Source organism: Panthera leo, chromosome B4, assembly GCF_018350215.1.
Source record: "Panthera leo isolate Ple1 chromosome B4, P.leo_Ple1_pat1.1, whole genome shotgun sequence".
Classification (NCBI taxonomy): domain Eukaryota; kingdom Metazoa; phylum Chordata; class Mammalia; order Carnivora; family Felidae; genus Panthera; species Panthera leo.
The window spans coordinates 39,053,133-39,065,806 of NC_056685.1; the positions used below are offsets into that span (position 1 = coordinate 39,053,133).

A 12,674-nucleotide genomic window follows, 5' to 3' on the forward strand; every position below is an offset into this window, starting at 1 on the left:
CAATTAATAAAATTATTCGTATGCTTTTTTCGTCTCTTTGTCAAGAACTTTTCTTGAAGGAAAGAAAGCTTTATAATGAAATGAGGCAAAGTGAAGGCTGTAAGTACCACTTAACCTATTCCTAAACTTATCCTTAATCTGTGGTAACAAGTAAGAATCATATACACCAACAGGTTTTAAAATTCCTACTTGTTCTTTCATTTCCTCACAGCAAGTAATGCATATTATTCTTTCCAGTCATTGCAATATCAGCTCATATATTACCATTTAGTATTTCTTAGTGGTCTAAGAAAATGATTAAATGAAGTGATTAACTTACTACTTTAAAATGGCATATTGAAAAAATGTATAATATATCCTGTATCAGGGTTGGCTCTAGGCAAAACTAAAAAAGGTGACGTGATAGAAATAAAAATTGAAAATTAAAAGTCAAATAAAAGGAATAATAAAAAAAATAGAAAGTTCATTTTAATGTATTCATATCCTCTATTTTTTTAAAACCATTTCCTGCTTTTTTTCCGTCAACAGCCTCCTCCCATTGAAAGACTTCTCTCTTTGCTCTACTCCATTCTTGTGTTTGCTGAAAAGGTTTCCATGGAGGCATTCAACAACTGTACAATTGTAAATTCAAATTTCATGGTATGTGGAAGATGATATAAGTCTATAATAGTCATTCTGGACTACATTTTTGGGGTTGTTCCAAACAGTCTCTTAGTCTCACTGATTGACTTCATTAGTATATATGGCAAATTTAAACCTAAAAAATTGATATTAACAAAACATCCTCACTTTAGGATGTGAAAAGCCACAAGAGACTGTTGCTCCCACTCTAACAACAAGAAAAAGCTGGATAATCTATAAAATCATAACTTTCCTGAAATTTGAGGTAACAAGGCAACCAATCAATTCTGAAGTGCAACACACCCCTCAAGTACAGACAGGAGACACAGTTTTCATCTTTGGCAGAGCATGGTGGAAATGAGTTGCTGCAATGTAAGGAGATAGGAAGAAATGGCTAAAAATTTAACAATTCTTTTTTTTTTTTTTTTTTTTTTTTAAATTTAACAATTCTTAAAGGACAAGTGTGGGTTAGCATGTAAATTTAGAATAGCTATGAGCCTCAGGCACAAGGGAAATTTGCATGTACTTACAAAATCTCTTTCATCAGCCTCCACCAGGTGTTTCCAAGAAAACCCCGGAGGCTGTGCAGGAGACAGAGAGCCTCCTTTGTGGCACAGGTAGAAATGCTGAGAATGCCCCAAACCCAAGCCCTAGATATATATGGCCTGCACACAACTGAAGCTGGACAAAGACAACGGAGACCTATTTCCCACCCCCAATATGAGCCTAGCATCACATCACAAACAACAACGGTCTACTCCTGAGGGGCAGAGCAACAGCATAGAGACCTCATGCGTGGCACAGGACTGCAAACACTGAAAGCTGAGGATGGAGCAGAATGACAGGGAAAAACCCTCTAGAACCCAAAGCCCCACTCTAAATACAAAGTGGCAGCAGCTTACTATGGTAGAAAATGCAGCCTGTGGTATCATTGAAGGAAAAAACCAAACTCTGCTCAACTGCTGACTAGGTTGGCATGACATTCACAATAATGGCCTGTGCGTTTCTGGACATAAATATTATCTACCTTAGTCTCTTCTGTACAAACACACACAATGCCCAGCATTTATCTTTTTAAAAAGAGAGAGAGACACAAAAAAAAGCAAGCAAAAGAAATAAATAACCCATTGTCAAGAGATAAAGCAATCAACAAACACAGACTGAGAGATGACCCTGGTACTGGGCCTAAAAGAAAAAGACTTTCAGGGCACCTGGGTTCAGTTGGGTAAGCATCCTATTCTTGATTTCAGCTCAGGTCATGATCTCATGGTTTGTGAGATAAGCCCTGCACTGGACTCTGCATTGACAGCATGGAGCCTGCTTGGGACTCCTCTCTCTCTCTCTCTCTCTGCCCCTCCCCTGTGCTTGCTCATGTGTTCCTTGTCTCTCTCTCAAAATAAATTAATTTAAAAAAAAGACTTTCACATAACAATGACCAATATGAAAGATCTAGTGGAAAACAACACACAGGATGCACAAAGAATTTCAGCAAAGAGAGAAAAGAAATGAAAGTGCTAGAAATAAAAACATGATACAGATTGATGATCACAGATACCAATTCCTTTGACAGGCTCATAGGCAGACCACCAACTTATTTTATGCTGTCATTACCCAGACGCCAAAACCAAATGAATATATTATAACAAAACTATACACATGTATATACATATACTTATTCATTATCTTATAGTAGACATATTCACTTATATTTTCATATATAATGTGTATGAAATAACACATTATGACTCATACATATACATTATAACTATAAAATTTCTAGAATACAACTGAGCAATAAAAAGAAAATTACTCACAAATGAAGCAACATGCATAAGTCACAAATGCATTGTAAGTAAAAGAAGCAAGACACCAAACTGCTACATAACAGTTTGATTTTATTGATAAGACATTCTGAAAAGAATAAAAACTGCAGGGACAGAAATCAGAGCAGGTTGACAGGAGCAGGGAAAGAGAAAGGAATGGGTTATAAAGGTATACAAGTGAAATGCTGTATCTTGGTTGCGGTGATGATTTCATGACCAGTTAAGCTTGTCAAAACTCATCAAAATGTAAACTTAAAAGACGTAAATTTTAATTTATATAATTTACCCTTCAGCAGACTTTTTTTTTTTTTTTTTTTTTTTTTTCTTATTTTTGGGACAGAGAGAGACAGAGCATGAACGGGGGAGGGGCAGAGAGAGAGGGAGACACAGAATGGGAAACAGGCTCCAGGCTCTGAGCCATCAGCCCAGAGCCCGACGCGGGGCTCGAACTCACAGACCGCGAGATCGTGACCTGGCTGAAGTCGGAAGCTTAACCGACTGCGCCACCCAGGCGCCCCAAGCAGACTTTTTTTTTAAAGAGAGAGAGAGAAAGTGTGAGCAGGGGAGGGGCAGAGAGAGAGAGAGGGAGAGAGAATCTCAAGCAGGCTCCATGCCCAGTGTGGAGCCCAATGAGGGCCTTGATCTCACAACTGTGAGATCATGACCTAAGCCTAAATCAAGAGTCGGATGCTTAACTGACTGAGGCACCCCAAGAGAAATAACTTTTTTATTTATTTATTTAAAAAAAAAATTTTTTTAATGTTTATTTATTTATTTTTTTGAGACAGAGAGAGACAGAGCATGAACGGGGGAGGGTCAGAGAGAGGGAGACACAGAATCCGAAACAGGCTCCAGGCTCCGAGCTGTCAGCACAGAGCCCAACGTGGGGCTCGAACCCATGGACCACGAGATCATGACCTGAGCTGAAGTAGGCTGCTTAACCGACTGAGCCACCCAGGCACCCTGAGAAATAGCTTTTTTAAAAACGCAAAAATAATGACTAAAAAAGATAACACTTTAATCAATTTCTTGTAGGAAATCTATAGGGAGTTGTGTTGAAAACAGGTTTCTGCTGCCCAAGGAAACCCCTACTGGAAAGAAAAGCGAACTAACAAAGTCACATTAAAAACATTTTTCCTAGGAATATTTAGTTTTTAAAAGCAGCACCAGCTAGGAGCCAACAGGTACACAATGGAACTGATTCTATAGATTGAAGTTCTGAACCTATAGCAGCAAAATGAGAGATAATGTTTATAATAAGGGGCTTTCTCAGCTTCCTGAAATCAGTGACTCTCCACATTTCTGACCATAACATACAGTATATACTTTACATTTTGGCTTAATACACACATTTATTTATAGGAAGCTTCATGCATGATGTGCTCTCATATTTTCCACCTATTCTACTCTATTCTCTTCCATTCCAATTCATTCCATTACATTTTATTGTTATTTTTAAAAGTCTGAGTGGAAAGTAAAGAATCTAGAATGATCCTAACAGATTGAAACCAACAGTTTGAGAAACACCATTTACATTACAGTAAACAGATGTTCCCAACCTATCTTTCCACCCACCCCTCCCTTTGTATTGTGTTAATATTTTTATTTGAAATGAGGACTATAGTCAAATATGTAAAATATGTTAGTGCCAAGGATGCTATCCCATTTCTAATCATAAAAATTGTTTAAGTATTTCTAAGGTGTTGTCTTGGGGAAAATAAGGCAAATGAAATATTATGTATATGGATAAAAGGTGATATAGATATCAGGTTAAGAGTTTAAGGACAATCCATCCACGTGCCTATTTGTCCACTCATCCCATCAATATGTATTGAGTCTGTTTTATGTGCCAGTTTTAAGAGCTAGACACTTCGCAACGATCAGGGTATACAACAATAGAAAAAACAAACCTGGCTTTTGTCTTCAAAGCAAGAATAGTAGGGGAGACTGACATTATACACATAAAATGCTATTTCTAAAAGTTTATACCAAATAACAGACAAAAGCTGAGAATAAGATTATTATACTGTACTAAATACATTTCCAGTTGAATATACTTTAAGATTTGAAAGAAAGAAATTCTCAAACACACAAGTACACAGCCAGGAAATAACACAGGTACTGTCAAAGCTCTAGGGCAATATATGAAATACAGTGTACTTAGGCCATCAGGTACTGTACAACTTACAAATTATAGAAGTCCTCTATAGACTATTTTTGTACCTTGTACATGCTTATATTACTGCATGTATCATTCTATACAGTACTGTTTTATTTATAGGTCAGTCTCTCTAGAATATAAGCTCCACATGGGTAGGCATCTTCTTTGTTTTTCTGCTTAGAGAGTGCTTGGCATTTAAGATGCATTCAATCAATGCATATTGCACTGAACAGAAACCAATTTAAAAAAACAAGAGATACACAGTGCCTGGGTGGCTCAGTTAGTTAAGCATCTGACTCCTGATTCTGACTCAGGTCATGATCTCTGAGCTGACGGTGTAGAGCCTGCTTGGGATACTCTTTCTCTCCCTCTCTCTCTCTGTCCCTCCCCCCCTCACATGTGCATGCCTGTGCATGCTCTCACTCTCAAGATAAATAAAAACCCCAAGAGGTAGTAGTTGGGGTATTTAGATATACACACCTAAGAGATTTACAGCTAAATTTTAGGGGGGGTGGGAATCACTATTTTAGGCCAACCAATTAACCCCCCTCCCTAAATAATCCACATAAATCCAAATTACACCAAAGGTGTTAGAAGCATAAAATTATCTTGGACTGTCATTGCTAACTTAAAAATATCTACAACTGAAGGGGGACCTGGGTGGTTAGGTCGGTTATACATCCGACTTTGGCTCAGGTCATGATCTCGCAGTTCATGGGTTTGAGCCCCAAGTCGGGCTCTGTGCTGACAGCTCAGAGCCTGGAGACTGCTTCAGATTCTGTGTATCCCTCTCTCTCTTCCCCTCCCCCACTCATACTCTTTCTCTCTCTCTCTCTCAAAAATAATAAACAGTAAAAAAAATTTTTAAATATCTACAACTAAAAATGTTCAATTTTACAATAAATACAAACTCTTACCCACAACGAACTTTCATCTAATAAGAACCATACATGATTAATACCTGAGGGAGCTGTTGTTGGGGTTTTTTAGGTCTTGATGAAGTTTTATCACCCATTCCTGATATTCTTGTTTTTGGATGGCAGTTGATTGTTTTAATTCATTTGACCATTTATTTTCTAAGTCCTAAAAAGAGAGAGTACACCAAGTGGTTAATTTTTTTACAAAAATAAATAAGCAAAAGAAAACGCAACTGTGTATCTAAGTCATTCTACTTCACTTACTTGCTGGGACTCAAAATGCTGAGCAGCCAGTGAATTTACATCTTGATCTGTCAGTGATTTCCCCAATTCCTGCATCACTTTTTCCATTTCAATACCTTGTCTAAAACATAAATAAGAAGATAAAATATGGTCATAAAATCTTTAAGGTATATGGCCACTCCAGAATCACTGAACAATCTCTATGAAGCAAAAATAAAATTTTTATCTTGGGGCGCCTAGGTGGCTCAGTCAGTTAAGCATCTGACTTCTGCTCACGTCATGATCTCGCAGTTTGTGAGTTCGAGCCCCGCCTCAGGCTCTGTGCTGACAGCTAGGAGCCTGGAGCCTGCTTCAGATTCTGTCTCCCTCTATATCTGTCCCTCCCTGACTCGCACGCGCACTCTTTCTCTCTCTCAAAAATAAATACACATTAAATTTTTTTAAATAATAAAAAAAAAAAGAAAAGAAGAAATTTATTTTAAAGGAGTATGTCCAGGAATGGCAACTATAATACCAGGAAAGCACTTTGAAGCCTTGGAAATGCAGATGTGGAAATTATGATAATGTCATATAATACCAACGTCATTTGTACAGCTAAATTTTAATCTAAATTTAACCCATAAGTGAATGTGGTCAAAATCTAGGTAATCTTTCAATTTCTATGGCTAATGTTTAAAGTCAAGACTCCTTTCCATTTGCAGATTTCCTCAAAGATGATACTCTGCAACTCCAGCTTTAACATAGTTTCTACTTCTATTTACATGAGTTAAAGTGACTTCAAGGTTTGGAAGTCAGCTTATACAGTATTGCCCAAAGCTACCAATTAGGTTCTAACAATAAAACCGGTATTAAGTCATAAAGCTCTCATTACAGAGGAATATAAGATCCATTCTAAAGATATGTTTTAGTTATACCTTCTTCATTTATCTAAATAAACAATGTGCATAAATTAAAATTGGTTTTCCCACAGGAGAAACTAATCAATGGTGTTAGAAGTTCAGATAACTGAAGTTCCTTATGGGAGAGATGGGTTGTGACTAGCTGCGCCCGAGGGAGCCTTCTGCAGTGCTGGAAATATTCCATTTCTTGATCTGAGTGATGATTATATGGTGTGCATACTTTAACTGTACACCTACAGTTTGTTGTCTTTTATGTATGTATATTTTAATAAATAAGTTCATTGAACATTTTCGAATCTAAAAATTATTTTCTAATACAAACATATTTTAAAAGTTTGCTCTAAAATATATTGCAAACAAATGTGGAAAGAATAAAGATGTGAACCAAAAGGATTTTACTATCATTCTCATTAATCTAATTGCTCTTAAAAGAGAATTTATACTTACATATAACAACTGATTAAGACACTTACATGTATGTGGTAAATAAAACTCACATATATATTATACATTTATACATTTCTATATATACTTTCTAGTATTAAATATGCAGTATCATTTAGTCTCCCCCTAATTCTAATGCAGGTGACCCCAGTAACTTTTTGTAATTACTGGGGGCCATGTGCTTGCAAGTAAGATTTTATTTAAAACATAAATAATTGCTAAACATTTATAAATATAAAGTTCGATATAAATAGATTAATATTTTACATTACACATGTTCCCTCTAGTGGATAAAAAGTATCATTGCCATTTTTAAGTTTTAAGGATTCAGTATCTTTAAATATCAATACATGAATATTTTTAAATATTTATATTTTAAATCTGGTTTGCTAACAACAGCAAATTAACAGTGAGGAAAAAAAAGACTAATAAATAATTCAACAAATGAAATTTCATGAACATTTATTTCATTCTAAATGTGTCAGAAATGCAAGTAGCTAATGGTACAGTTAATGATACAATATATATTTTCTATGATTAAGATAAAAGGAAATTTCATTATATTTCTAGCTATACCTAACTAGATATTGGCTTAGTATGTCAGGTGTGACAATTCTAACAATGTGAACATTATCTTGAAGACATTTAGAAATAAAGGATTATAACAGTCTTGATGCTGTGGTGAGAAATTGTCTTTTTAAGATGTAAAGTGGAATTAAAATGAAGACAGAAATAAGAAAATGTGTCACTTCTGCTCATGAATTGGGTAAGTGAATTGGGTGAACTTCCAGATACCAGTGAATTCCAACTTGCCTTAAGTTACACTGTTCACCTTTACACTATTTACCTACCTCAGGAGGAACACAGCTTGTTTTTCCTTTCCAGCTAACAGTTTGGATATGTGGAGAATAAATTGCAAAGCTGTTGTCAAAATAAATGTATTCCAATATTGTTTATGTTTAGAAAGAAAAAAAGAAAGCAAAACTCTATCAAGAAATTTGTCCAAAGGACATTTCAAAAAATAACATTAACCCAAACAAACTCCTACTAAAAAAACTATTACACAAAAGAAAAAAAATGTATGAAGTACCAGTAAATGCAGATAATTAGTAAGTTAATTCAGCTTCCCAAAAGGTGAAGAATCATATGGAATAGGAATCTTCTTCTGACTGAGAAAAAAAAAAAAATATGGAATGTTGGTGGCCAGATATGGGATTTTCTGTGAGGTGTAGTGAGCAGATAGCAAAGTCACAATTCAGAGTAGCTTACCAGCTGAATGAAAGTCCTAGTCATAGCTATTGATATGGACTATAGAATACATTGATATTGACTATAGCCAAGCTGGGATTTTTTTTAATATACCTAAATAGGAGAATGAGGATAGTCCCAGAAAACCTGAGAACCAAGAGCAGATTCAGAGTGAGCTGAAGGTTATATTATTTGAAGCCTTGGTAGGAAAAAAATCAAATAAATGAAGTTCAACAGAAAGTAATCAATTAGTATTAGGTAATTATACTTTCGTATATTTATATAAATTGAATCTATATTTCGTTCTTAATTCTAAAAATATATTTACAGTTTTACTGGCTACATCATAAAGGACTGGGAAAAAAAAAAAACACATCAAATTTTCATCTCCTTTGGGAGACAGCTTCAACTATCTACCTGATGGCAACTACCTATACTGCAGGTATCCTGTCTATAAAGGAATAAACTGCCTCAAAACAGCTAATTACATACAGAGTAACAAATGCCAAGACATCAAGTTCTTTTCGACAGGGACAGTTCTAATATTTTATTAGGTAGGGGAAAAAAAAGGCTGAGTGGTGTAGAATTGTTACAAAAATGTACAAATCTATGCAATACAGTAAAAATGCTGATCTGGTACACAGAAGAGTATTTCTCAGGAAGAATTTTTAAATTCAGTTGCTTATGATTTTTGTGTTTTACATATTCTTAACTATGACAATCATCAAAATAACAGTTTATTCTCATCTTGCTAGTCCCAACATTTTCTAATACAAAGCAAATGAGAGCCAGGAGCAAACCAGTATACGTTATTTTAAATTTACTACTTTGGGACAGATTATGAAATTAATCACACAAAATACATGTGATTTGGTTCTAATATACTTTCACAATCAAGGAAATTTCACATCAGCAACACTGAAAAAATTATCTTAATGCCATGTATACCTAAAGTCTTAAGTATAGATTTTAATGTAATAAATTTTATTAGATTCTGCTAGATCAAAATGGATTATCTAGAAAAAGCATGTCTTGATTATTACATTTTTTGAACTGCCAGGAAGCAATCTGGAAAGTCATGTTTTAAAATAAATAATGCTAGCAATTTTTTACTTACTTACTCTGAAGAAAAAAATGAAAGACAAAAAGACTGCTTGCATACTGCTTGCAATGAATTAAAATCTAATTAAAATTTCTTGGAATAAGACTAGTGTTATTTTTTACCTCATGTAAATAAACTTACAAAAATGAACTGAGAGAGACCATGAACATAGTAATGGCAGGGTTTTAAAGAGGTTCTGAACAGGGAGAGAGCATTGTACAGTGGTTAAGAGCTTTGGAGTCAGACTCCCTGGTTTCAAATTCCAGTTTGTCCTTAGACAAATTACTTAACTTATTTAAGCCTCAGTTTCCTCATCTGTAAAAGGTGGTAATAATAGGATTGTGGTAAGAATTAAATGAGATAGGGCATCTGTTACTGACTGCATGTTTGTGCCCCCCCAATTCATATGTTGAAATCCTAATCCCCAGTGTGATATTTGGAGGTGGGGCCTTGGAAAGTACTTACGTTTAGATGAAGCCATGAGGTTGGAGCCTTCATGGCAGAATTAGTGTCTAGAGCTCTCTCTCTAAAAGATATGCACCAGGAGGGCACACTGAGGAAAGGCCACGGCAGCACACATCAAGGCATGGTCTAGAAGCAGATGGGTCTGCCAGATACCAAATCTGCTGGCACCTTGATCTTGAACTACCTAGCCTCCAGAACAGGGAGAAATAAATCTCTCTTGTGTAAGCCACCCAGTCTATGGTATTTTGTTATAGCAGTCTGAACGGATTAAGACATCATCTAAAGCACTTTGCACTGTGCCTAGAATAAAGCCTTTGAGAAGAGGTGCCTTCAACAAGATAAGCTATTCCTCTTACTAGAAATAATATATGAAGCTACCATAATTTATTCAGGTAGATCACTTGAGAAGTTTTATAAACCTATGAGGACTTCCTAGTTGAAATTACAGATTGAAACACACAAAAAACTAATTTCTAATATTAGAGAATTTTTTCTATTTTATTTTTCAATTTTACAATTGAATGAAAATTGTTCTGCAGCCATCATACCTGACAATGTAACATTTAATTATGATAACGCAAGAAATCTGAAATACCTCTCTCGTAACTTTTTCAGCTCCACATCTCTTTCACCAATCAGTTCTGAGATACTAACAAAGTAATTATGTTCCAAATTTAGAAGAGTTTCAGAGGCTGGAGAATGGATTAGGTCATGGTATACATCTGCAAAATCTTCATCCCAGCTGGGCTCTTCAGGCCTCGCATGCTCTAATGTGGTCTACGAGATGATACACAGACATTTATGATACGGTAAATCATACGCACATAAATCATGATACAGTATTTTTATTTAATACACTCTAGGTACATATAATATGATTCCATTTTTGTACATCAGACAAGGATAGAAAGACCTATTTATGTATGTGTATATATGGGTTATATAGGATTATTTTAGTATACAAAAAATATGGGAAGATACAAACTAAGTTGTAATAGCAGTTACCTGGAGGCAGGGATGAGGAGAGGGTGCTAACATGGAGGAAGGGATAGGAGGTACCCACGATGGAAAAAAAACTAAGGATGCTATGATCTCATTTCTGTAAAACCACACACACACACACACACACACACACACACACACACACACGAAGGGATGATGAGCAAAACGCTAATGGTGGCAATTTCGCAAGAGTGGCATTTCTGATAATCTTCACTTATATTATAATGTATTATTATAATCAGAAAAAACTACTCATTATAAATAATACATTGCTAAAAAAGGGTATACATTTGGAAAATGAGGTTATGTATGTAGTCACCTATTTAGTGATGCAATGACTCTGAAAACCCAATTCATGCATAGGATTTTATATCAAGATAAACATATGTGATTTCCTTATTTTGACCTTTTCTAGTATTTTAGTATTCTTCCTAAAATGTAAGCATGCTCAAGGGCACCTAGGTGGCTCAGTTGGTTGCATGTCTGACTTCAGCTCAGGTCATGATCTCACAGTTTGTGAGTTCAAGCCCCACATAGGGCTCTGTGCTGACAGCTCAGAGCCTGGAGTCTGCTTCAGATTCTGTGTCCCCCCCGCCTCTGCCCCTCCTCCACTTGAGCTCTGTCTCTCAAAAATAAATAAATGTTAAAAAAAAAAAACTTAAAAAAATATAAGCATGCTTTTAAGATTAGGAAAACAGCAATCAAAATGATAAGGGACCAAGTAAACACTGATAACCAAGAAAAACAGAAACAAGGAGAGGCAAATGGGGATACCCTCAGCACATGCACAGATACATCCAGGGAAGTATACACACAAATCCAGGGAGGTACAGATGCCTGTCCCAGGGACCTGTGGATATGTCAACACATCAGACAGATACAGCGCTTTATAGGTGAGAAAACTAGCTGATCAGTCCCTTGTCAAAGATCATACAATTTAATGGCAAAGGTGGAAATAACACAAAGAATTCAATATTTTTTCCTTTATTGATCTTTGTAGACAGACACCTGTGAAAAAAGAACAATCTGAATTCTTCCCTTTTCTTACCAATATTAAAAACTAATCAATGACATAACTCCAAGTAATAAATTACCTAAAATAAAACAAATGGACAAATCTCAGAGACAGGTATCTTGAATCCAGTCAATCAATACGTAAAGTTTTCCCCCTTGTTTTCTTTCACCTATATTTCAATCAATTGCCAGATCACGAGGGAAGAATTTAAGGTGACTAAAACATGGATTTCATCTGTTCTAATGCCTCTGAAAACTTGAAAGCACATTCTGATAACTGCTATAGGAATTATAACCAGCCCACATGACTTAAGCTCCATTCAAAATTCACTTCAAGTTCAGGCTAAAATTTTGTAGAAAGGAACTAGTGAGAGATCGTAGGGATCTGTTTGCCCATACATAATACCGGACATCCAGTCACCCCACTAACCAGATTGGTTACTACAATAACTGGCAACATCAATTTAAAAATCGGCCTAGAGCAAGCCTTATGAATAGGTAGAAACTACCTACATGAGAAACACTAAACAGAGTTTTCCCTTAACCTAACTCATACCACTCCCTCAGGAGAGACCATTCTAGAAAGGGAACTGTGACAGGTGAAGGGAATGGGGCACTGAGGAAAGGCCTACAGAGAGAAAACTAATGTCCAGGCCATTATTTCTCCACTTCCACCTTCCCATATAAAACTTTGGTGCTGAGTTCACAGACTTGCTCTCATTTCCACCTCCTGTC

General features: G+C 35.8%; 1 protein-coding gene across 6 annotated transcripts in view; it reads right to left on the reverse strand.

The window, feature by feature from the left end:
• The window catches only part of CB4H12orf4 (chromosome B4 C12orf4 homolog), a 47,917-nt gene that overhangs the window by 20,844 nt on the left and 14,399 nt on the right, over window positions 1-12,674 (reverse strand). For 4 of the 6 annotated variants that reach the window (XM_042945560.1, XM_042945562.1, XM_042945561.1 and 1 more), the window contains 3 exons: window positions 10,519-10,700; window positions 5,787-5,886; window positions 5,567-5,688 (listed from right to left, as the gene is read on the reverse strand). In XM_042945560.1, coding sequence (XP_042801494.1) covers window positions 5,567-5,688; window positions 5,787-5,886; window positions 10,519-10,700 — 404 coding nt within the window. Of the gene's footprint in view, window positions 1-1,151; window positions 1,474-5,566; window positions 5,689-5,786; window positions 5,887-7,959; window positions 7,979-10,518; window positions 10,701-12,674 lie in introns of those variants that run through there. The other 2 variants (XM_042945563.1, XM_042945564.1) reach the window with 2 other exon arrangements.